General features: G+C 46.2%; 1 protein-coding gene across 5 annotated transcripts; it reads right to left on the bottom strand.

The window, feature by feature from the left end:
• Positions 1 to 106: 106 nt before the first annotated feature.
• GTPBP10 (GTP binding protein 10) lies at positions 107 to 26,507 on the bottom strand. 5 transcript variants are annotated; one of them, XM_073581899.1, is made up of 9 exons: positions 25,772 to 26,507; positions 23,467 to 23,660; positions 21,780 to 22,016; positions 20,168 to 20,241; positions 14,509 to 14,561; positions 13,689 to 13,796; positions 13,215 to 13,292; positions 1,601 to 1,724; positions 107 to 1,375 (listed from the first exon to the last, which is right to left on the bottom strand). In XM_073581899.1, exons 2-9 carry the CDS (start codon positions 23,604 to 23,606, stop codon positions 1,125 to 1,127), a joined length of 1,065 nt encoding a protein of 354 aa, XP_073438000.1. In that variant the 5' UTR covers positions 23,607 to 23,660; positions 25,772 to 26,507; the 3' UTR covers positions 107 to 1,124. The 5 variants fall into 5 exon arrangements, with proteins under 5 accessions (XP_073438000.1, XP_073437999.1, XP_073437998.1 ...); XM_073581898.1 differs by having other exon boundaries at positions 25,695 to 25,828; XM_073581897.1 differs by lacking the exon at positions 25,772 to 26,507 and adding an exon at positions 25,418 to 25,676.
• Positions 26,508 to 26,787: the final 280 nt, after the last annotated feature.

Below are 26,787 nucleotides of genomic sequence, written 5' to 3'. Positions count from 1 at the left end.
TCTCTGCAGTAAGGAGAACAGACTGTTAAGCTACGTTGCCCCAATGAGTTTTTAGCACGTTATTGAAGTTGCAGCTTTTCTGCACCTATTAAGTAAATTACGTTACTTGCATTTTTTCATATGTATTTTTATAGCATTTTTTTTTTAGTATGCCACATTTTTTTTTTTTTAAATCTGCTTTGTCATATTTTCTGGTATTTGTATTTGACAAAACTTTATTGATACAGTCATGTGCAGAATTACATGCAGTTTTGATGCTTTTCCGCCATGGATATGCACTAAAAACATGTGCTTTTTTTTAACCTGTGGATTGTCCATATCTAATACAAGTCTATGGGAAAAATCTGCACAAAAAAACTCAGCGTACCTGCAAAAAGAATTGATATGTTGCAGATTTAAAACACACAGCGCACATACACAAGGAATAAGTAGAGGCTCCCAGTGAAGTCTCTCTGATAACACCCACTTGGTTTTAACATTATTTAACTGCTTAGGTGCCAGGTAGTTCATCACTAACACATCCGCAACAAAGCGGCAAAATAAGATTAAAAAAAAAAAAGTTTTATTCCGCTTTGCAGTCACTATTACATCGTGTGCCCAGTTTGACATGAAAAAATTGGTAGAAGGTCCTCTTGTATATTTTCATAAATATGTTCTTTTTTTATTCTGGTGTAATTGCCGCTGTTCTCCTGAATCTGGTGTTTTTCTTTAATTCATGCTCCTATTCCTTCCACAGTTATGACCTGCTCTTCCCTGTGTATAAATTTAGGCTTTTCAGCCAATTGGGTGGGGTCCACAACTTTTCTCTGTGGGAGTCCTTGTGCGGACCACACCCCTTTGGTTAACAAGAATGGACTTATACACTGGGAAAACGAGGCCATATCTCAGGAACGGAGAGGAACAAGAACAAAAGAAAAACAACGGCATTTAGAATTGCTAAAAAAAAAAATAATACATATTTATGGTGACAGGTCTTCTTTAGGTGTGTGTGTGGTCCTCAGTACTCATTACACTGCATTTTCCTCTTGCCAGAAGCTGCACATGTGGCTCTTGCTACAACCAGAAAAGATAGTTTATTGAAATGACAAATTCCTGTCCACATTTCCCACCTGGGGGATTATCGCTCAGTCCATCGTCTGTTCAAGGGGAAGTAGCTGTTTGTGTCTGACACTTTGAGGAGACTTTATGTGTAGACTCAGCAGCTTCTCTTTGGTGGTTTGCTGAATTTCGAGTTCTGCTTGTTCATCCAATGATCTGCGGATGCATCTGGTCAGGTCTGAGATTCCCTGGTTTGTAGCCACAGAGATCGGGACAATTTCCTTGAAGTTGATCTGACAATCCGGGACCAATTCTTCTGGTAATGTATGTAAATAATCTAATGGCAATAAAAACAGGTTGTTATACACATTGGACATTTTCGTGGAGGTGCAACAACGCTATACAGTACAATCCTCCCAGTGCACCTCTCTTTATGCACCCGCGCCTGGAGCGAGATGCACAGATTTGATTGGTGCAGGGTGGAAAGGTCTTAACACACATCCACCTCCTCTGGGCGTGACGTTGCCAATCATCCACGTTCCCATAATGTTGGATTTCTTACCCTCTGGATTTTCCAATTGTTTCAGCAACTCCTGGAACTTGTCGTCAGCTTCAGGCAGATCCATCTTATTGACCGCTAGTAAGGCAGGCTTATCCAGCAGCTCTTCTTTGTACAATTCCAGCTCCTAAAATATTACAAAAATGTTTTAATGTGGTTTAATTAACTTGAAAACGACTAAAATGTATTACCAAACATGACCAACGGAGAAGAGGGGTGCTGCTTCTAGAGGAAAAAAAATACTTAAAAGCTAGAAAAGGCCTTCTCTAAATACATCTGGATCACTAACTTTGCATCTAACATCAAAGGGTTATCAGGTGTCTGACACTTCGACAGTAAAAGGTGAGAAGTGCTGCTATGATGGAAGCAAGCGGAGAATAGAGGTCGGAGTCAGACGTTTAGACCTTGTATGAATGGGGGGCGTCCATGCTTCCTCACTGTTCCAGGACCCCTTACTGTCATTGGTGGGGATCTCAGTAATTATCATATATCGTAATCACCTATCTTATGGATAACTGATAGTTGTTGTTCAGAGGCTCAACCCCATGTGAAAGGTTAGCAGGGAATGTGGAGTGATCAGGATAAACAGCCACTAACCGCTAAAAGATCAACAATTTTGCATTTCCCTGCTATTCGCCCATGAGCCATATGGGAAAAAACCGCGGTGAAATAACACAACAAATGCAATTGTATATATATATTTTTTTTTGGGGGGGGGGGGGGGAGGAGTATTACGGCAATATCAAACTTGTATAGATTTTTTTAATTAGGTGGGGAAAAAAAAGAAAATTCATAAAAAGAAGGAAACCGGACATATGATGTAAAGAGTACGTGATATGACAGGAAAGGTATAAAGAGGCAATCAGCAGAGAATGCGGGAACAAAAAACACAGATGTGTAATATAAGGTCTGGTGATTAGTGACTTGATATATTTAAGCCTAGAAACTTGGCTAATAATCCCAGGATCAAAGTTTTACTTCTTGGTTCTATGAGAGTCGGCAAAGCTGTAAAAGAGGTCACAGCCTGTTAAGGACTGTGCACACACTGAATATTTGTAGCAGATTTATGTGCATAAAAAAAAACAAATAACTAAGTATTGGCAGGAAAAAGTTGCATAAAATATGCTCTTTTTTACCTGTGTTTTTTACGCGGTTTTTCCTATTTATTTGAATGGGTGAAAAATGGTGAAACAATTCACACACTGCAGATTTGAAAAAAAGATGGATTTTTGGTTCTTACCGTAAAATCTCTCTCTTGGAGCCTTCATTGGAGGACACAGATTACCATGGGTGTATGCTGCTGCTGCTAGGAGGCTGACACTATGCAAAAACAAGAAAATTGGCTCCTCCTCGGCAGTATACACCCACCAACAGGCACCAAGAACCTCAGTTGGTGAGAAAGCAGTAGGAAAGGCAACGAAAAACTCTGAACATATGTACTAACCCAACAAGGGACTCAAAGACCCAACACGGTACAACTTCAACAGGGAGGGTGCTGTGTCCTCCAATGAAGGCTCCAAGAAAGAGATTTTACGGTAAGAACCAAAAATCCATCTTTCTTTATCGCTTCATTGGGGGACACAGATTACCATGGGATGTTCCAAAGCAGTCCCAAGGTTGGGAACAGCAAAAAAGGAACAAAAGAACAGGAAGGACTTAGGTCGGCCGGTGCGCCACCGCCACCTGCAGAACCTTCCTACCAACAACTGCATCAGACGAGGCCTGGGTATGAACCCTGTAGAACCTCGCAAATGAGTGCAAAGACGACCAGGTCGCGGCCCTGCAAATTTGTAAAGCCGAAGCCTGGTGTCGAACGGCCCACGAAGCTCCTACAGCCCGGGTGGAGTGGGCTCTCACTCCCGGAGGGGGCCGTTTGTCCTGAAGTCGGTACGCTTCCAGAATGGTAAAACGAATCCAGCGAGCGATTGTGGACTTGGATGCCGGAAGCCCTTTCCGGCGACCTTCAGAGATGACCAGCAAGGAATCGGATTGACGAAGCGAAGCGGTCCTGGCGAGATAGACCCGCAAGGCTCTAACTACATCCAGGTTGTGAAGAGATTTCTCCAGAGGGTGAGAAGGAGCCGGACAAAAAGAGGGAAGAACAATATTTTCATTAATGTGGAAAGAGGATACCACTTTTGGAAGAAAGGAAGGAACGGGCCTGAGAACGACCTTATCCTGATGGAGGATCAGGTAAGGGGAACAACATGATAAAGCCGCCAGCTCAGAAACTCTCCTGATGGATGTAATGGCGATCAAAAAGGTTACCTTCCATGAGAGGAGGGAAAGAGGAATGTCTTGACTAGGTTCGAACGGCGCCTTTTGGAGAGCGCTAAGAACTACATTGAGGTCCCACGGGTCTATTGGCGAATGATGAGGAGGAGCCACATAGGCGACCCCTTGGAGGAAGGTCTTAACTCGCGGTAAAGAAGCGAGCTCTCTTTGGAAAAGAATAGACAGAGCAGAGATCTGGCCTTTGAGGGTACTGAGGGACAAACCCGCATCTAAGCCGGACTGGAGAAAACCAAGCATGGATGGAATGCAAAATGACATTGGAAAAACCTGTTCTTCATCGCACCAACGGAAAAAAGTCTTCCAGTACCTATGGTAAATGCGGGAAGAGGCTGGTTTTCTGGCTCTGATCATAGTCTGAATGACCTGATTGGACAAACCCGATTCTCTCAGGATCGCGGCCTCAACGGCCATGCTGTTAAACTCAGAGACCGAGAATTCTCGTGGTAAACGGCGCCTTGCGAGAGAAGATCTGGACGGCCTGGAAACCTCCATGGGACGTCCGTGAGCATGTTCACCAGTTCCGCGTACCAAGGCCGTCTTGGCCAGTCTGGAGCCACCAGAATCACTGGGATTGCCTTCCGATTTTATCTTCTTGACCACTCTTGGGATCAAGGCAAGAGGCGGAAACAGATAAGGAAGTTGGAACTGGGACCACGGAATTACTAGGGCGTCACAAGTGACGGCTAGAGGGTCCCTGGACCCGGCTACGAAGCGCGGAACTTTGTGGTTCATCCGAGATGCCATGAGATCGACATCCGGTGAGCCCCAGCGCTGACATATCTGATTGAAGACTGTGGTATGATGACCCCATTCGCCTGATGCTAGGCCCTGATGACTCAGGAAGTCGGCTGCCCAATTTTCCACCCCTGGAATGTGAACGGTGGAGATCGCCGGAACGTAACATTCTGCCCAACGCAATATCTTCGCCACTTCTGACATTACTTGCCTGCTGCGCGTGCCGCCCTGGTGGATTATGTACGCCACAGCCGTGGCGTTGTCCGATTGAATGCGGACTGGCTTGCCTACGAGGAGAGGCTGCCAGCGGAGAAGGGCAAGAAAGATTGCTCTGATCTCCAGGAGATTGATGGGGAGGAGAGCTTCCTGGGAATTCCAGCGTCCTTGGGCCATTCTCTGATGGAAAGCTGCTCCCCATCCTAGAAGGCTGACATCGGTGGTGATGACTTGCCACTGAAACAGAAGAAAGGACCTCCCTTGTAGAACTGACGCTGGTATTGCCCACCAAGTCAGGGATTGCCTCACTCTGAGAGGGAGGAGAATGGGACGGTCCAGAGACAACGTGGTTTGGTCCCAGGCTGAGAGAAGGGACAGCTGGAGGGGGCGGAGGTGAAATTGTGCAAAAGGTACTGCTTCCATGGAAGCTACCATCTTCCCCAGAGCCTTCATGCAGGTTCGGAGGGGAAAGGGCGTTGGCCTTTTTAGGGTTCGGATTCCCTTGCAAAGGGCTGCAAATTTGTCCCTCGGAAGAAACACACGGGCTAGATTCGTGTCGAATTCCATGCCCAGAAAGGTCAGTCGCTGAGTAGGGCTCAGGATGGACTTTGTTGACTAACCATCCGAGCCGGGCAAGGGTATCCAGAGTTATCTGAAGACTTTGAAGGCAGTCTAGGCGGGATGACCCATTGATCAACAGGTCGTCTAAATAAGAGATGAGAATCCCTCTGGAACGGAGAATGGCCATGACGGTTGCCATCACCTTCGTGAAGACATGGGGAGCGGAAGCAAGGCCGAAGGGCAGGGCCGTGAACTGATAATGATTTTCCTGTATCGCAAAGCGAATATATTTCTGATGTTGCAAACAAACAGGGATGTGAAGGTAGGCATCCCGTATTTCCACAGATCAGAGAAACTGTCCGGGTTCCATTGAGGCCATCACCGATCGAAGGGACTCCATTTTGAAGTGGAAGATCTTCACGTGGCGATTGAGCAATTTGAGGTGCAGGATTGGGCGAAGGGAGCCGTCTTTCTTCGGAACTACGAAAAGATTTGAGTAGAAACCTGAAAACCGTTCGTTTGGAGGCACGTGAACGATAACTCCGGCGGCAAGAAGGGAGGAGACGGCCTGAAAGAACCCTGGAATCTGGGACCGCTGTCTTGGAGGTCGAGACAGGAAAAAACGTCTGTGTGGGGGGGAAGCAAATTCGATTTTGTATCCGGATGCGATGATTTCCCTGACCCAAGCGTCGACAACCGACAGCCAAGCGTCCCTGAAAAAGGAAAGTCTGCCTCCCACCCTGGAAAGATTTCCAGGTGGGGGTGACCCGTCACTTGGAGGAAAACCTACCGGAACGGGCGCCTGAAGACCTGGAGTATTGTCCTCTCGATCTCCAGTGGGGAGCGGGTTTGTAAGATGTTTTTTTCTGCTCCCGCTCCCTAGAGGCGGAAGGCCGATCTTGCTGGGCAGATCTCTCTGTGGAAGAGAAGGGACGAAAAGGCCTAAACGGCCGAAAACCTTTTCTGTTAAAACGTTTAGGTCGAGACTGGGGAAGAGAAGTGCTTTTACCACCAGTGGCATCGGAAATTATCTGATTCAGCTTGGCTCCAAAGAGCCTAGAACCATGGAATGGCAGGTTGGTAAGCGACTTTTTAGAAGTAGTATCCGCATTCCATGACTTTAGCCAAAGGACTCGGCGTATGGCTACTACGTTGCCGTTAGCCCTTGCTACGCACCCGGCCGCATCCAAGGAGGCGGCCAAAAGGTATTTACCCGCATGATTAATTTGATCTGCCAGATCGTCCTGAGGAGCTGCCGCTAAGATGCCCCTGCGAAGGATTTTAGCCCAAGCTGAAATGACTTTCGCCACCCAGGCGGATGTGAAAATAGGATAGAGGGAGGCGCCGGATGCCTCAAAAATTGATTTTGCCAGAGTTTCTATCTGCCTGTCCGTTGGATCTTTAAGCGATGCCCCGTCTGGGAGGGATAGAACCGTCTTAGAGGCTATGCGAGAAACAGGAGGATCCACTTCGGGAGCTTTGGTCCATTTTGTGAGCAAATCCACATCAAAGGGGTACAGCACATCTAAGTACCTGCGGCCTGAGAACCGTTGCTCAGGGTGCTCCCAATGTTTGGATAGTGTAGTATCAAACTCTTTGTGGTTTGGAAAGGTCCGGGATGGAGGCCTTGCTCGTTTAAAGGGGACAGAACATTCCTGAGGAGGGGTCTTATCCTGCTTAATTTCAAGGGTTTGGAAGATAGCCGCAAGGAGACTATCGACCATGTCCCGTGTTTTAGATATGTTATCTGCTTCTGAACTAGATCCCGATTGGGAATCGTCGTCTGACCTAAGGTCGTCTTCTGAAGAAGGAGAAGTAAACCTGGGTGAAGCGGAAGGACCTTGCGAGCTGGAGGATGAGCCAGACAAAGCCCGCTTCCTAGAACTCCCACCTGGTCTGTCCCTCTGAAGGTTGCGGTCAGGTGCGGGCGACTCACCGTGAGAGGCGGTCGGCACACAGGTGGCTGTAGATAGTTGAAGTAAACGTTCTAGGACCTGGACCAGGGACTGAGAGACTTTAGTCAGATCAGAGACTGACTTAGACATTGCAACGGCCCGCTCTGGGGGGGTGGAGTGGCCTCCTCCTGGGAATCGGTGTGCTCCTAAGAGGCCGACATAGCTGAAGGGCTGCAGGACGGGCAGAAGGGAGACGACTGACCTGATGTCCACTTCTTTTTACAGCGTGCACAGGCATAGTGAGTAGCGGTGGGTCTAAAACTGAGAGCCCTTGAAGGGCTGAGCATAGGTAGGCTGCGCCGTATGGCCGCAAGAAATAGCGAGTAAACTGCAGAGGAGAGCCAATTTTGAGCCTCAGAGCAGAGCCTACCGAGAATTAGACGAGCAGCAGGACGCCGAAGTGTCCCCAAGCAGCGCAGGAAGTGAAGAAAAGTTGCAGAGGAAGCTGGCTGAAGAACTCAGTTTGAGGAGCTTAGCGCCAGAGCGTGGTTGGATAAAGACAGCGGAGGGGCGCGGTAAGCAGGGGGACTGACGCCCCTAAAGAGAAAGGCGCCCTGTGATGGGCTAAAAAGAGCGCAAAAAAAGCGCGCTCAGATAGTGGAAATGAGCGCGCTCAGAGCAGGGAGGAAGGAGCCTTTTGAAAGTGAAAGTAACGCGGTCTCCTCCCCACCTGAGTTTCTACACCGAGACAAGACAAGATGCCCGCGGCGCCGATATATAAAGATGATCTTGCGCTTACACCGCTCTGAAAACCCCCCCCTGAGTGTGAAATCACCGGCTGATGTGTCCCCCTGCATAGAAAGGTGCGCGGCTGAGGATGAGGCGTGCGGCTGGCAGGGGCGGGAGATTCAAAAAGGGAATGGAACTGAAGGTTCTCCCTGAGACATGCGGGGCTGGAGGGATTGTTCAGAGTCTTACCTGACGTCACTGAAGAGGATGACCACAGGGGCCCATGCGTAGAAGGCAGGCCGCTGGGAAAGGTCCTCTTACCCGCATCATGCAGAAGACGGCGTTAACCTCTTGCTAGAAAAGAAGGAGGTGACCACAGACGACCGCCGTCTTCCTCTCAGCCTTGTCCCGGGAGAGGGGTGAGGAGGTGTTTTGGCAAGGACCGGCCACCTGTCATCAGCCCATAGCACCCGAGGGTGATAGGGAAAAAGTCCTGCCTGCGGTACTGAGAGTTGTGATGTGGGTGACACCACACTGCTCAGCCGCCTGATATGGGAAATCAGGGTGGTACTTACACCCTGTTTCCCGACGGTGAACCTGAAAAATAAATGAGAAAAGATTAAAAACGTTCGACTAAAACCCTAAAAGGAAAAAGAAATCATAACTGCGGATCTGGGAAGATCCCGGTCCGCCTCCTACAGACACTAAGCACAAACTGGGGTTCTTGGTGCCTGTCGGTGGGTGTATACCGCCGGGGAGGAGCCAATTTTCTTGTTTTTGCATAGTGTCAGCCTCCTAGCAGCAGCATACACCCATGGTAATCTGTGTCCCCCAATGAAGCGATAAAGAAAAATGCTTTGATGGTTCAAGTCTGCAAGGAAAAAAAAATAAAGCAGCGTGTGCATGAGAGCTCAGAAAGCTCACTCACTATGCTGGAACTGGAAAACAATACAACTTTTACCCTTTGAAAAATGAGACAAAAATGTGAATAAGCCCTTACTGTCATGTCTTCTCCCAGTTCAGCCTCTGTTGATACAGGAACATTTCCATTCAGAATATATGATCACTGCCAAATTTAAGGGAGGGAGGGATTCACTTTTTCCTAATAAAAGGGCAGTTTCTCTTCTAATCGCCCCCTCTGCAATAATCAGGACACTTCTCAACTCTCTGACATCAATGTTTATTGGCATGTGGATTACGGAGATTCAGGTCTGCCTGTAAACATACGCCGTGATGTGTATCCAATATCGTTTTTAGTCCCAAACATTTTTTTTTTTAATCAGATAAATTTTTATTTATGATAACAATTACATCATATACATGACATCAAGCAATTGTTCACATATAAACACGTTTTTATAAACAAAAACAAAACTCATCCCTCCCTTTTCCCCTCTATCCCCCCTCCGAGATCCCTTCAGTGCCTTCCCCGTTCCTCGTCCAGTACTCTTTCCAACATCCATATATAGTTATGTAATGTGAATATCTTCCATATCCCAATACGTCCCTCCCACCCCTCTAACTCCATTCTTCCCATGGTTGCCATATCTTGTGAAACACTTCAAGTTTATTTCTCTTAGTGTAAATACTTTTTTCCAATGAAATTATATGCTCCGCCTGCGCAAGAAAGTCCCGTCTAGTCGGAGGCAGATTGATTGCTGTAGATTTATTGGGCATAAAACCCGATTGATCTGGGTGAATTATTTTAGCCACCACACGGGTCAACCTGTTGGCCAAGGCCTTTGCCAATATCTTAATATCTGTCGTAAGAAGTGAAATCGGTCTGTAGGACTCCGGATCCAAAGGGTCTCTATCGGCTTTAGGAATGACCACAACAATGGCCTCTCTCATAGAAGTAGGCAGCTGTCCCCTCTCCAACGACTCATCAAATACCTTCACCAATTTAGTTATTACTTCTTCATTTAGTATTTTATAGACCTCCGTTGGAATACCATCTGCCCCCGGGGCCTTATTACCCGCCATGTCCGCCAATGCCACCCTCAACTCCTCTGCCGTAAGCGGCCTATCCATCCACTCTCTATCTTCATCCCCCAATCTAGGAAGCTCAATCGTCCCCAAATAACTGTCCATCTCCTCTTGACCTTTATGTGTCTGTGAGGAGTATAACTCACTGTAAAACTGTTTAAATACTTCCAAAATTTGATCCCCCTGTGAAACCACGGTACCTTCCTTATTTTTAATTGCATATACATGGGAAGATTCCCGTTGTGCCGACGCCACCACTGAGAGCAGGTGCCCCACTTTTTCACCCTCCGCGTAGAATGCCTCATTCTGAAACGCCCGCCGTCTCTCCGCCTTACGGATATGAAGTTTATTAACTTCCAATTGGGCCACTTTCATGCGGGTCTGCGTATCTGTATTACACTGCGCACCCAATGCCTCCTCTGCTGCCCATAGTTCCTCCATCACTGCTTTGTCTTGATTTTGAGACTTAGTCTTATATCGAGATACTTCTCTGAATAAAATCCCTCTCAAAAACGCCTTCATAGTATCCCAGACTATATGGCCTCAGCACTGCCTTCATTTATCCTAAAAAATTCTCCCAATTCTTCTCCCGCCTTTCCCATATCCAGCAACCGTAACCAAAAGGGGTGAATTTTCCATCCCATTCCTGTCAACCTCCCTTGCCCTCCCAATTGTAGAGACACCTCCAGTGGACAATGATCCGATAGGACCCTGGGCAGATATTCCACTTCCTGTACCAAGTCATCCATTCCCTCATTTCCTAAAGCCACATCAATACGAGATAAAGATCCGTATGTCGCCGAATAACATGAATAAGTATATTTCTCCATATTCCGAACTCTCCACAAATCTATCCAACCAATCTCCCTCATGTAGTTTCCAAAAGGTGTCACCTTCCCTCCCTTCCCACCCCCCGTATGTTTACCTTTATCCCAATGATCATTTGCAATATTATTTACATCACCGATTACAAGCAGCGGGACCCCTGTCCATTTCCCAGATAAGTCCAGAATTTCCTGTATCTTTTTTCTAGAGAATGGTGGAGGGATATACAAGGACACAATACATAATAATCTATTCAAAATTCTGCATACAATAAACACGTATTGCCCGTCCCTATCTATTATAGCCTCCACTTCTTCGTATGGAGTAGAATTGTGGATTAGCACCGACACTCCCCTTGCATAGGCCGAATACGTCGAGTGGTAAGCCTTCCTCACCCATCTTTTTTGTAGCATTGCGACTTTATCCTCTACCAGGTGTGTCTCTTGGAGGCAAATCACTGAGGGCCTCAGCTTCAGCAGATATTGTAAAATTGCAACCCGTTTTGAAGCGTTAGCGAGACCCCTAACGTTCCAGCTTAGAATCTTAATTCTATCCCCCATAATATGTTGCAATCCCAAACATTAGACACGTTATAGGTAGAATTTCGATCCTCCCCCCCATCCCTCCACCTCTACCCCCTTTCTCAACTTCCCAACTGGAATAAACTCCCCTCCCTCCCCCCCCTCCCCCTCCCAAAAAATTAGTTGTCTCCCACAGCCTTTAAGCTGATAAGAATTCTCTCTCCCTCTCTATTTGAGAACCAGTAGGGCGTTTTAACAGCCTAACGATACAAGCTCTGTATTCCAACTACCCTCCCGTCCACATTAATCCAACTGCAATAAGCGTTGCGCCGCCGAACACAACCTTCTTAAACCAACATGGCATTGCTTCATCTCAAAGATGACCATTAACTTACTAATTTCAAACTAAATCACAGTTAGTCACTGTTTCAACATCCCTCAGAGTATGCTTCAATGGGTCCGTCCCGCTCTGATATTTTGTATATTAGAGTCAAGCCAGAGTGTCGCCTCCTCTGGGTTCTGAAAAAAGTGCACCCGGTCCAAAGCTGCGACTCTCAGTTTAGCTGGGTAGATCATCGAGTAGCGCACATCTATGTCTCGTAATCTTCTTTTAACTTCTCCAAACGTCATCCGGAGCTTCTGGACTGCTGCAGAATAATCTGGGTAAATGGAGATGCGATTGCCATCTATGGTAAGTTCCGCATGGGTCCTGGCTTTCCTCAGCAGAGTGCCTCTGTCTCTATAATTCAAAACTTTAGCCAAAATGACTCTTGGAGCTGATCCTGGGGGCAGGGGTCTGGTGGGCACCCGATGCGCTCTTTCAACAGAAAACATTTTGGTAAGGCTATCCCCTCCCACAGTATTCTTCAACCATGACTCAATGTACTCAGTGGGATTATTGCCCTCTTTTCCCTTTTCAACAGTTCATTAACCTGGTCCTCCACACTTCCCACACGTTCTTCCACCACCTCCACTCTCTGTTCAACTTTGCGCACTGCAGCGTTAATCACAGCCATCTCCCCCTTTAAATCATCCACACGACCATTCAGAGCTGCAAGGGCAGATTTGTTGTACATTACCACAGAGAATATGTCCTTGAGCGTCGGCTCTGCTACATCCAGTGTGTCCGGCTGCTCAAGCTGGCCAGTACATGCAGCCACCTCAGGGGATCTCCATTCCTCCCCACCACTCTGTGGCTGGCCCCCTCCTTCCTGCTGTGTCCCAGGGACATGTTCTGGGTCAGGTCTCTCCCCTTCAGCCTCTGACCGCTCATTAGCAGCCTCCTCTGACCTTGCAAAGCGTTCCAGCCGAGCGATCACCTCCATCTTCCTCTGATATGCCGCGCTCGCCCTTGCCGCCTCCTCTGCAGCCTCGGCGCCATCTTGGGCCTGAGCATTTCCAGACGCTGCCAGCTCCTTCTGTCTCCTGCGCGTCATCCTGCTGCGGGGCTCTTCTCCACCCGACCCCACTCTACTCCCTGCTACTCCCCAGGTTTCTGCACTCCGTGGGGGAATTTCAGCGTTCGGCGGCGCTGCAAATAGCTATAATCAGGGAGATTGTGGCAGGAGAGCTCCTCTGCACGTCCTCTCACATCGTGCGCTAGGCCACGCCCCCTTAGTCCCAAACATTAATTGCGATGCAATTATTACAAAACCTAACGCTTTGACGTAAAATTGCATAAAGTCAGGACTGTAAGTAGCTAGGCGGCACTTTAGAAATATAGGTGTATAACAGCATTATTACAATTTTATTTAATAATTTAACATACGGTATGTTAAAAGTGGAAATTGTGCTGGCAGAGAAAGCGCTAATGGCACCATCTCTGGGAGCACATCTGCACAGCGGGGTACTCACCAGCGTCAGCAGCTGCACTGTCTCAAAGGCCGTTCTGAATGGAGACTTGACAGAAAGCTGAAATCCAGAAACATCGACCTGGAAGAGGTTACAAAAAAAAACTAATAGAAGTGGATTTCATATCGAGATAAATCAGTAATGTCAGAATCGAGGTTATGTATGATTGCCATCCATGACGTATGGGTGTAATCGTGTTCCCATTTAATTGTAAAGTGATGCAGATTATGTTGGCATTATATAGATACATTTATTATTATTATTAATCGTGCCAAAATTGATCCATCAACCTCATGGCTCTTCCCATCTCTGCCACTAGATGGCACCTCACTCACATTACAGGGCACTGTGAAGCACCTTCTCGAGGGGTCATATCTGGGGGACAAGCGTTAGGGCGCCCCCCTTCTGTTACTTTTCCGCATCACCATATTCATGCACTTGATATAAAGGAGTCGCAGGAAGCAACAGAAAACTTACTACGAAGAGCAGCTGCTTCGTCCGCTCTACGTGCTTGAGAAATTTGTGGCCTCTTCCTCTGTTGCGGTGCGCACCTTCTATTAAACCGGGGAGATCGGCAACTGAAATCTACAGAAATACAGGGAATGATTAAAGAAGCAACGGACTAAAGACAGAATGAAACATTTCAGGTGTGTATATCTCCTCCCGAAAATAGTGGGATCCCAGGAGCTGTTCCCGCTGCACCCAGGGCCGGTGCCGGCTGTGTTAGACATCGAGCGCATGCCATTAACAACAGCTTCCACTTAGATGCCGCTGTCAATCACCGATCAAACGATCACCAGTTGGAATAACCCTGCTTTTCTCCAGTGGACGAGAATTTTGAAAAATTAAAATAAAAAATTGCCACAGCCTTAAAAGTCTACAAAAATGTAAAAAAGAAAATGTAAAAAAATCTAAACGTCAAAAATAAAATAAATAGCGATGAAAAAAAATTGTATGTTTCCCAAAAGGGTAACAAAAAATTCAGCTTGGTTATGAAAAAAAGCCAAGCCTCACACTGCTGCAAAAAAGGATAAAAAGCAACCATTATGGGTCTTTAGTTTTGCACAGCTCTTGTTTTTAAGCCACAAAAAAAAAAAAAAAAAAAAAAAAATAGATCAACGTGCACCCAGATGTATAATGCACAGGTACATTTCACTTCTATGGTGGGAGGAAGACAAATATGGCGCCACTTATCTCGGAGGAATCAAAGGATTGGATGACTAAAAAACAAATCAGTCCAAGCTGTCAGCTGAGCGTCCAGTTATAACGATGACGGCGGCGCGCGCTTTGTTATTACCTGCTTGAAGTCGGGGTACATGATTTTTCCCACCTCGGGTTGCACGGTTGTGACTGTAAGACAAAAGCGATGAAGGATTTAGCTGGGAGTGACGTCAAGCCACTAATGAGCTGTGACGGACATTGTTGTTACAGGTCATGTGCAGGGTGTACAGAGCGGGCAGATGTCAGCTGTGCTACACAGCCAGCACGTGCCTCCTACATCAGAGGCATGAACCAGCTCCGATCCCCGGGGCTTAACCTTTCATATGCCGCTGTCAATCGCCGGCTAATACAATCTCACCCCTCTGCCACCCCTACTGCAGGGAGCCATTGAGCCTGTAGAAGGCCCTCGTGGCCACCATCTTAGTCCTCTCAAAATTGCCCCCACCTTTTCCCTCTATAAAAAAGTAAAGACACATTTGGTATTGTTGCACCAAAAATGCCGATCTATGAAAACAAATTAAATCATACGTTAAATGGCAAAAACAAATATACGGTTGCATTTCCCACGCCTTTTTTTTACATTTTTTTTTTTTATAAAAGCCGATCAGAGATGAGCATGTCATGTACCCAAAAATACCCCCAGTTTGCTAAAAAAAATCCACTAGAGAAGTGGGCACACACAGAACAACTTTCTATTGTATCCATCCTCTGCGTGCACTCCCGTCTCCTGAGGGCCGCACCCGCGCCCCCTGGGGTCAGCACTGCCCGACTCCTGGGAGCCGCACCCCCCCGCTTCCTGGAGCAGCACGCCCGCCTCCTGGGGGCCACACCGATACCTGCGGGGAAGCAAACCTGATCGGGGGCATCTTGCTGGAGCCCTTTTCCTGAGCATGCATGCACTGGCCATTAGGGAGCTTTCTCTCTTGTGCCATTTCCATGCATTATGTAAAGCCAAGACAAGCAGTGGATAGTAAAACGAGAAGAACTATATAAGAAAGCGTTTACTTAACTTTTACTTAACTTTTTTTAACCCTTTAGAGGAACAGATGATTTTTCGTTTTTGCATTTTCCCTCCCCTTTTTCCAAGAGCCACAACTTTTTTTTCCCCCTTCGACATACCCGTATGAAAACTTTATTTTTGCAGAAAGAGTTGTAGTATTGAAGGACACCATTTATTCTATTTGATAATGTACTGAAAAAAAGAATTCCAAATGGGATGAAATGGTGACAACCCCCCCCCCAACTCTATTCACCCCCAAAAACCTTTTCTATTGGGCGTAGTTTTTACAGTATTTTATTGTGCAGTTAAAATGTCCTGGCAGCACGATTCTTCAGACCGGTACGATTGCGGCAATACCAAACATGTACAGGTTATTTTTTTTAATCATTTTAATTGACTAAAAAAAATCATTAAAAAAATTGTCACCATTTCCCGGGTCCTGAACTTTTTCCATCTGTGGAGCTGTATAAGTTGTTTCTTTTTTTTTTTTTTGGGGGGGGGGGGGGGGGGACGTGACATTTTGACTTTCTTTATTCTATTTTCTGCTACAAAATAAAGGATGTACACTTGTTTGCCAGAAAACTGATCCTCAAACGTTTTCATGAAAAGTCCAGTACGAACATAGGATTTGACACTAGGGAGGAGAGAGAGGCTTTGGAGATTTTGGAATCCTTGGCGGATGAGAATGGTGTGTCTGAGGTTAGTGATTTTCCCCATCATCTTTTTAATAAATCAAAAAAATTTCCTAGTCTTAATATCTGCCCGGCAGTTGATATTTTTGTTAAATTGGTTTCAGCTGACATTGAGAAATTGAGGATTGTTCCCCCCAAAAATAAAAATAGACAGTCAGTTGAAGCTGCTATTAAGGAGCTGAAATCGTGGTCAGATGTTAGAATTAAATCTGCCGATAAAGGGGGTAACCTGGTAATCTGGCCAAATATATTGTATGAGAAACAGGCTATGAAATTGCTGTCTGATAAAAAGTGTTATAAGAAACTAACACATAATCCATTGACATCTTTTCAAGAAGAACTTAGTGAAATAATCATTAAGGCTTTTGATTTGAACATAATTTCTAAAAAGATGAAAGACACTATTATTGGTATCAAACCGCGTCTCCCTACATTTTATTTAATTCCTAAAATCCACAAAAATCCGACTGATCCGCCGGGGAAACCCATAGTTTCTGGGAATGGAGGACTCTGTGAAATGGTGTGTCAATTCATTGACCATTATCTTAAACCAATAGTTTCTACTTTGCCCTCCTTCATTAAAGATACCACATCTGCCTTGGGTCATTTTGATGGATTGGATCTGCAGGATAATATGTTGATGGTGACCGCGGATGTGGAGAGCCTCTATACTTCGATATGTCATGATGATGGTTTGCGTGCGGTGTCTTGGTATCTACACTCTAGTAATTTAGAGAAACCGTTGGTGGAGATCTTAATTCTTCTTCTTGAGTTTATATTGAAGCACAACTGTTTTACTTTCAATGGTCAGGTTTTCCTACAGCTCCAGGGGACAGCTATGGGGGCTTGTTGTGCCCCCTCGTATGCCAACCTGTTCCTTGGGGCTTGGGAGCGTGACATCTTTCAGAGCAACCCGGTGAGCCAGATGAGTAGAATCCATAAATGGATTCGTTATATCGATGACATTTGGTTCATATGGGAGGGCTCAGTAGAACAGTTGGATTGCCTTATGAAGGAACTCAATGATAATTGTTTAAACATTAGGCTGACCTATTCTTATGGGCGTAGAATCAATTTTCTAGATGTGGATATTCAATGCATGGAAGATGGCCATTTGGCCACTGATGTATATCGCAAACCCACGTCAACTAATACTCTATTACATGCCGGCTCTTCACATCCGCGCTCAACCATCAATAGTATTCCGATTGGTCAACATCTTAGAATCAAGAGAATATGCTCGACGAAAGAAACTTTTGATCAACAGGCTAAAGATTTATATTCAAGATTTCGGGAACGCGGCTATAGCCATAGGACTATTCGGCGGGGATACCGTAGAGCATGTAATGTTACAAGGAATGAATTATTATATAAATCTTCTAATAGAGAAATCAACGTTAATCCGTCACCTAGATTGATTACCTCATTTAACAATCAATGGGATTCTCTAAAGGGAATCCTTCAAAAACATTGGGATGTATTGAAAATGGATCCCATTATTAAAAATTTCATTCCAGCAGTACCGTTAGTTACAGCTAAAAGATCTCAAAATCTGCGTGATTTGCTTGTGCGAAGTCACTATGAGGGCTCTAGGCACAAATCGACTGGCCAGTCTATTAAGGGTTTTTTCCCTTGTGGACTGTGCAAAGCATGTAGAAATCTAGTTAAATGCAAGGAATTCTCCAATTTTGATGGATCCCGCTCTTTTAAAATCTTGCATCGTCTCACCTGTTCATCCTTAGGAGTCATTTATCACGCTCAATGTCCTTGTGGACTGATCTACGTAGGAATGACTACTCGGGAGCTAAAAATTCGCGTCCGAGAACACGTACGTGATATTGAAAAGGCAAAGAATTTGGATTCTATGGACACGTTGAAGACTCTCGCGAAACACTTTAAAGTTCACCATAAATCCGACTCAAGTAAGCTGATTGTCAAAGCCATTGACCAGGTGTCTTTGGGTCCTAGAGGGGGGGATTTATTTAAAAGTCTATCCCAGGTGGAAAGTAAGTGGATATACCGTTTACATTCCATCACCCCTTTTGGGTTAAATGAAAGTTTCGGGTTCAGCTCCTTTTTATAATATAGTATGTGGGTTTTGTTTGTGGTTGGGATTTTGTGTTTTTTATTTTGTTTATTTTGTTTATTCTGGTTATGTTTTTAATTTTATTTGATTTGATTTTAGTTTGGAAAGTTTTTCATCTGACCTCTTTGTTCATTGAATCATCCTTTTGAAGTGGGACGCGTTGAATAGGGATCTCTTGAAGAATTTCATGCATCGTTCAAGAATATTTTCACTATAGCATATACCGCATTATGTATAGTATTATATGGCTGAATGATTCACTTTATTAGACTGTAGTTTATTTTGAATGTATATTATATTATTTTTGTTTTTGTTTATTATTTTTTCATTATTTCTTTATTATGTCTTTTAAGTATTGTATTATTGGCCATATAAATGTATTGCATTTGCTATTTTGTTATTTATATTATGCTGTGGCTTTTCTAGAGTTTCCCAAAGGATGATACAATGTCTGTTGAAACTGCTCTGTCAAGTGCGCATGTTCGGCTTGATCTAACTCCGACCTCTGGCAGGCGGACAATGGGAAAGCAGTGCGCTTGCGCGGTCGTCATGACGACGCGCTGCCGCTTCTGGTCCGGGTCCGCTCACCTGTGGTCTCTTTATTAGGGAGTGTGACGCTAGCGGCACATGCGCCATGAAGACAGGAAGCAGTGACACGTAATGGGGTTGGATTGTATGTCAATATAGTGACGTGTATACTTTGCTAACTTCTGATTGGCCGTCCAGTATATTTAATACCCACCCACCTAGCCCTTAGACACGCCTCCTGACGAAGAAGCGAAACGCGCGTTGGGGCGAGTGGGAAGCCAGCGCCTTTACTCACACCTTGTAAGTGCCCTTACCGTATTGTTAGCATGTTTGTGCATTTGCTTTACAATTTAGTGCCCATGTTCTGGGCTCTTTTAGTAACTAATATGTGATCACGGAGTGGCCATGTGTATATCCATTGTGGAAAGCACTGTGAGTTCAGTAGCACTTGCGCTGTTCTCTTTTGGCCATCAGGTTAGGTGTAATAAACTACATGCAATTCCTTGATTAATAATTGTATTTGCTTCACATCTGTATGTGCATTTGGTTATTCGGGCACTAGTGCAATATGGCTCCTGCTTTGGATAGCAGTTACCCATGTGTGTAATTTTATTTTTGTATTTTTGTATTCAATAAAATTGGTAATTTTGGGCAATTTATACTTATTTTTGTTGTTTATGGAAAATGTTTTGATTGCATTTAATTTCTTGAAGGACGGGCGCCGACCAGAAATTCTGGTGCTTCCATTGCCCCCTTTCATGGTGTTTACTGTACTAGTTAATTCATTTTCTATGCTCCTAGATTGGTATTGCTACATCTGTAAAAGCCCAAAGGTTTATTTCTTAACGTCAAAATTTTATATATACATTTTCCAAAACTTTTTTTTTTCAACTTTTAAAACTCCTTAATGGAACCAGCAGTAAAGAGTGTAAACATGCTGGGCTTCACAGGAGTCCCAAGATGGCAGTGATGGGGGCCTTCAGTGGCCCTTACTTGCAATGTTAACCCATCAGCACCCATAATAACGCTATGAGGTGATCGTGCACATTCGCACCAGCAACTAAGCCATTAAACTACTGGTGTCCGTGAGCGGCGCCAACTCCAGTCGCTGATATTACTGGCAGGTGTCGGCTGTATAACACAGCTGGCGTCTGCAGTGTGTAGAGCAGGCTCAGCTCCTGAGCCTGCTCCATGCCTGAGGACCCTGGGATGGATTTACAGGTACGTCCTTTTGCACCAAGGGATTAATTCACTTCCAGTTTCAGGCATCCAAACCACTGTTTCAGGAAAGCGTGAAAGCAGACTTATCGGAGGAACGCTTCAGAGTAGGCGCAGACTGGACTGAGCCGCCATTGATGCTTCATGGTTTGGTTGCAGGTTGTAAAGCCGTACGTGTGTCATTATCTCTATGCAGCCACTGATTACTTACATGGATAGTCTGCAATCTGTGGTTTGGCATGGGAGAGGCTGCCGAGTAATGAGGACTTTCCAGCATTAGGAAACCTGAAAAACAAATAAAAGTATTAATTGCGAGGAACACTGGCTCACAGATCAGCGAGCGGGGCCTTGGCTTGTGCGGAGATGTGTGGAAACTGCCTGTGACATGCATGCTGCTGCTCAGGGCGCAGCGTGCAATCCCTCACATGCACATGACGGCATTTACTACGCAGAGATTTCAGAAAAAAGGACGATGCAGTTTTTTGAGCCAAAATATCCTCCATACGCAAATAAGGGAGCGGCAGCCTCGCTGAGATGGTCATAGACATTCGGAGGTCCGACATCTTCACTTGTCCAGCTCATAGACAAACAGATTACTGCAGGTGAAGAATGTGGTTGTAGCATATAAAATGGCCTCTTTGTCCCCAACACAATTGGCCCCTTAATGACAGGTCTAATACATTGTGGATATTACGGGGTTAAGATTACAGAGATTTAACATGAAAACTCTTCAGTCTGCCAGTTCCCTTTCATCAGATATCCATAGATGGCGTTCAATGAGTCAACAATAGCCTTGTGTTTGATAAATCCTTAATAAGGGTCATTGCGCCGCGATGTCTCCATCAAAGGAAATTTAACGAAATGGCTGAAATACGATCAAAAACACAATGTAGGAATGGGACTGTGCGCAGCGACAGAGCGATGAAGTGCGCCCATGTCAGCCGCTGCATGGCAGTCCTAAAAGCAGCACTTAACCTCCACTAATTAAAGGCACAGAGCAAACAATGCAGACTCAGCGCCACTTCACGTGTAACCTGTACATTCATTACATCTCTATGGTTAAAGGTACAGACGTACGGATGATCGTAGAGAAATTAAATACTCAGAGTTAACAGCTGGAAGCAGATAAAAGACGCCGGGTGGTTTTATTTTCTAGATTTTTTTTTTTTTTTATGATTATGGGGACAGCTACCTAACTCAAGGGGCTGCTCTCCTCCGTCTGGCCGCCGGGTCTGCCAACCCGAGCTTATCGCCTCCTAGCACACATGAACCAGTCAGCTCAGATCGAGAGATGCAGTGATGAGACGGGATCTTTCATTCTGAATGGAGTCTCGTGAGGCGAAGCACACGCCCGGGGGGGACGGCCCCAAAGGACACGGCGGTGGGGCGGCGGCCCCAAAGCACACGGCGGTGGGGCGACGACCCCAAAGCACACGGCGGTGGGGCGACGACCCCAAAGCACACGGCGGTGGGGCGACGACCCCAAAGCACACGGCGGTGGGGCGGCGGCCCCAAAGCACACGGCGGTGGGGCGGCGGCCCCAAAGCACACGGCGGTGGGGCGGCGGCCCCAAAGCACACGGCGGTGGGGCGGCGGCCCCAAAGCACACGGCGGTGGGGCGGCGGCCCCAAAGCACACGGCGGTGGGGCGACGATCCCAAAGCACACGGCGGTGGGGCGACGACCCCAAAGCACACGGCGGTGGGGCGACGACCCCACACAGATCTTGGTTATGGCTCTCTGACAAACATACGCTGGAATCTGTGGCGCGGCTCTTGCCTCCTCCAGGTGGGTTTGGTTTATAGGAATGAGATTGCTACTCACCCGACTAACCCCACATCAGCAATTAACTTCATATCCAGACGGATTATTCGCTTTTGGCCTTTGGCAGGAAGAAACTCTGTCCTGAATCCTCCGCCCACACCTCCTCTGGCCACTCGCAGCTTGTCGCCATCTCTATCCAGATCTCCTATTTTGGTGCCGTTGTCAGTAGTGATAGCGATGCCAACGGGGACTTCCACCTGACAATCGGCCCCAGATGTACCTCTGAGAGATCGAACACTGAGAAATGCAAGAAAAATTTCACAGAATTACACAGCTATAAGTACACTATATAGACAAAAGTATGTGCCCCCTCCACATTACCCCTATAGGAGCTTTTCTGTCTGCAGGTTTCTGCCATGTAACTCATGAGCAGCATGATGTCGGGGCAGGTTTGATAAAATCCCTATTTTCTCTGCTATAGATGTAGGAGTGCTCAGAATGCTGAGCTCTGTGTTGCCCCGCCCACACCACTGATTGGCACATGAAGCAACCAATCAGTGTTGATTGTGGGTCTAGACAGATTAGCTGGACTGTCTGGCATGTGAAACCTAGTCCTGTACTGATAATATCCTGCTGATAAAACACTGATTGTATGGATACTATAGCACACAGCCAAGTAAGTGACATCACTGGAGTCAGGCTATTTGCCCAATATTGTGCTGCTCTCAGATTAAATAATAAAAACCTGCTGACATATTCCATTTAATACAGAGTTGGTCCCTTTGCATACATAACAGCTCCTGCTCTTCTGGGTAGGTCTTCTATAACATTTTGGAGGCATCAGTGAGAATTTTTCCCCCATCATCCCGTGGAGCATTTGTGAGGTCAGCCGCTGATGTTGGAGGAGAGGCCGGGATCACACTCTGTTCTAGTTCATCCCAAAAGTGTTGGATGGGTTCAGGTCCGGGCTCTGTGTGGCCTGTCATGTTCTTCCACACCAAACTCCCACAACCATGTTTTTGTAGACATCACTTTCAGCACTGGGCACAGTCTTGGGGAGCAAAAAGGGCCTTCCCCAACTATTCCCATAACGTGTGAAGCCACAATTGTCTAGCTATGCTGAATATTAAGATTTCTCTTCACTAGAAAGTGGTTGACCCCTGAAAAACAGGCTCATAGCATTATCCTCCACCAACAGATACAGCGAGCACAATGCAGTCAGAGGGAGTAACTTCCTTCTGGAATCTCCAAACCCAGACACCTTCATCAAATGCCAGGTAGACGCCCGGCATTGTGCTTGGTGATGTACGGCTGCATGCAGCTGCTCGGCCATGAAACCCGCGAGATCCATGTAACACATTCATGGGTCAGAGTGAGAATCTGAATTCTGCAATTGAGATGTCCCAATACTTTTCTTCTGTATTAGTAGTCAGATTCGTAATGTGGCCATAACGCAGATCTGGATTCTCCACCAAGAAACCTGAACATGGGCTATCCTTATGGAAATTATTTTCCTGCACCCATCAGACGTCCGGTCTAGGATCTATCATCACCTCAGCCGCCCCTTCTGATATAACTTGTATCATGATGAGTTACATAGTGTGAAGTCTTATAGGGAATATCCCATGAAAAACATTGATTACCTATTCACAGCATTAGCACTAAACGAATGATCAGCGCCCTCCCATTACGAGAACGGGGGATCCCATGTGGTGTGACTTAAAATATTCAGATAACCAGGACTCACCTACTATTAACCCCGACACCGCCAACTAAGCGTTTGTGAGGAAACTTGCTCTTTATGTGTTTCATTGTGACTCCATCTTTCGCCACCACCCAAACGTCACCTCCTTTGCCGCCTTCTCCACCTAACCGGGGAAGACCCATGCCGCCGGCGCCGCCCTTTACCAGGATCCTCAGGTTGTCGATGAAGTTTCCATACTACATGAAATAGAAACCAGACAGGTAGCATAAAAGCTGCCGAGCTCAGGTCCATCACACATAACAGAGAGCGATACAGCACCTCAGCCAAAAGAGCTTACAATCTAAAAGATGTCATACCCTTCTGTGCACCGTGATGCCATTATACAGCTGAGGCAGTGTGCGTGTATGAAGTGGGATCAGGAGCCTAGCCCGCGACAAACCGGGCAGGTGTTGGCTGTGTTATACAGCTGGCACCTACAGCAAACCGCAGTGAGCTCCAATCACTGCTCTTAAACCATTTAGCTCTTGATGTCAATCACCGGCAATGAAATTTAAAGGGGTGGGCTGTCGGTTAATGTGTGTACCAGCAACAGCATGAAGACCAAATGGGTCACCATTAGTGATAAGCGAGTATACTCGTTGCTCGGGTGACCTCCAAGTATTTTGGCGTGCTCGAAGATTTAGTTTTTGTTGAAGTAGCTGCATGATTTACAGCTAATAGACAGCCTGAATATATTTGGAGATTCCCTAACAAACAAGCCTTCCTCACATGTATTCAGGCTGTCTAGCAGCCGCAAATCATGCAGCTGAGACGACGAAAACTAAATCTCCGAGCACGCCAAAATACTCGGAGGACACCCGAGCATGTTCGGGAGAACCCGAGCAGCGCGTATACTCGCTCATCACTAGTCACCATGGCTGCCGTCTTGGTCTTCCTAAGAATCCCAGCTTGTGGATGAGCTTCATAGGAGAATGTCAAATTCAATATATACCGTACACATCTGTAGATGCAGGTTGAAGTTTCCTCTGGTGACTATAAGTAATAACATTTTATATTATATTATATAAAAAAATGTAAAATTACTTGATTTCACAATAAATAAAATCCACCCTGCCCATAAAAGTTCACACTACGAAAAAAAATAAAATTCATTCACCAAAATGGCAAATGCCAGAATTACTCTCTTCATGTCACCCGTCACCCTCCCCCAATAATGGAAAAGAAAACAATCAAGGTATCCTATGTACCAAAAAACTGTATTAATAAAAACATCAGTTCGCCATGCAAAAAAAACAAACAAAAAAATAAGTCCTCCCACACAGCGCCATCCAGGAGAAAATAGTTCCAGGTCTCAGAAATAAGCAACACAAACTAATTTTTTGTTTCCATCCACAAAAATAATAAAAATTTATGGAAGTTTGGTTTTGCCATAATGATAATGACCCGGAGAATCGTGAATTTTAATGAAACAATTGAATAGTAGAAAAATATTGTAAACCAGCAGGGAAAATAAATAAATAAAACTAGACCTTTATTCGACAAATATCTCCATCAAATTAGATTAAAAAAAGCACATGGGGCAGGCAGCAGTCTGAATAGCGTGAGCCCGCGCCATACACTTTTTTATTATTTCATTTTATGGATAAATTCTAGTTTTAATTTTTTTTTTACGGTGCTGGATAACATTTTTTTTTTTTCTATCCTCCGGTCACTCGAAGACACTGGGCTGGAGGCGCTGTCTGGTATTTACATTCTCTGCGGTTCTCGCACCGATGGGGAGCGGTCACTGGACAATAAGTGTAAAAAAAACAAAAAAAAACACAATTGTGGATTTTTTTAACCATTTCACCACCATACTTGGAGCCCCCGGCTTTCCAGGGGGAAAGGGCTCCATGGATGGTCTCCCTGCGGCGCTCAGGGGCTCCTGGGGGACACTATTACACAGCGCACCCTTTCTGGCCCCACCGGACCCTTCTAGATGAGGTTTCCTCACACCGTGGTGGTGACCATTCCTCGCCATGTGTCTGGGAAAGTTACATGAAACCAATATGGCGCCATGACCATAGTTTCCCATGTTCCTGGATCCCAGGCGGACACTAGCGGTGCAATCACCCAGCTTTCCTAGGAACAGAGAGAACTAGGAAAAAGGCAGAACTGAGAAAGGGGGGAACACAAAAGCAAGCACAGGCGGGGACCGGCGCTCATCACTACACGCAGCTGAGAGGACAGCAGAGGATGGGGGAGCAGGACAGGACGGGCGGGCAGCGCACCTTCCGGAGCAGCGCTCTGCCGGCGCACACCATGCTGCACAGGACGCCAGCAGAATGTCACACAGAGCAGTGCGCACCTGATCGGCGTCCCCGCAGCAACAGCGCAGCGGAAGGAGCGTTCCGGCCGCACAGAGAGAACACGTGACTGCAGCCAGGGAGGAGGAGGAAACGGCCAGATAGAAGAGGGAGAGACGGAGGGGTAGAGAGAGAGAGGGACACAGGGAGGGATGGAGATAGAAAGAGACAGAGGGAGAGAGAGAGAGACACAGGGAGGGATGGATGGAGATAGAAAGAGACAGAGGGAATTATGGAGAGAGAGACAGAGTGAGAGAGAGAGGGAATGATGGAGAGAGACAGAGGGAGGGATGGAGATAGAAAGAGACAGAGGGAATGATGGAGAGAGAAAGACATGGAGGGATGGAGAGAGAAAGAGACAGAGGGAGAGAGAGAGAGACACAGGGAGGGATGGATGGAGATAGAAAGAGACAGAGGGAATTATGGAGAGAGAGACAGAGTGAGAGAGAGAGGGAGGGATGGAGATAGAAAGAGACAGAGGGAATGATGGAGAGAGAAAGACATGGAGAGAGAAAGACAGGAAGGGATGGAGAGACAGAGGGAAGGATGGAGATAGAAAGAGACAGAGGGAGAGAGAGACAGAGGGAATTATGGAGAGAGAGAAACGGAGGGATGGAGGAGACACAGGGAGGGATGGAGAGAGAAAGAGACAGAGAGGGATGGAGAGAAAGGGAGGGATGGAGAGAGAGACAGAGGAAGGGATGGAGAGGGAGGGATGGAGAGAGACACAGAGGGAGGGATATAGAGACAAAGTGATGGAGCGAGGGATGGGGAGAGACAGGGAGGGATGGAGAGATGAGAGAGACAGAGGGAGTGATCTAGACAGAGCGTGCCTGTGGTGCCTAAAGCCCCCATCACACTACGCGAGATCGCTAGCAAGATTGCTGCTGAATCACAAGTTTTGTGACACAACGATCTCGCTGTGTGTGACATGTATCAGCGACCGCCCCCCCCGCCGGGTATCGCTGATCGTGCTCTAATGTCCTAGGCCATTTTTTAATCGGTCTCCCGCTGGCCA

Source organism: Dendrobates tinctorius, unplaced genomic scaffold, assembly GCF_039654945.1.
Source record: "Dendrobates tinctorius isolate UK_male_01 unplaced genomic scaffold, ASM3965494v1 ptg000070l, whole genome shotgun sequence".
NCBI classification, from domain to species: domain Eukaryota; kingdom Metazoa; phylum Chordata; class Amphibia; order Anura; family Dendrobatidae; genus Dendrobates; species Dendrobates tinctorius.
Note: the sequence above shows the minus strand (reverse complement) of the source record. Positions and strands in the feature narration are given on the sequence as shown.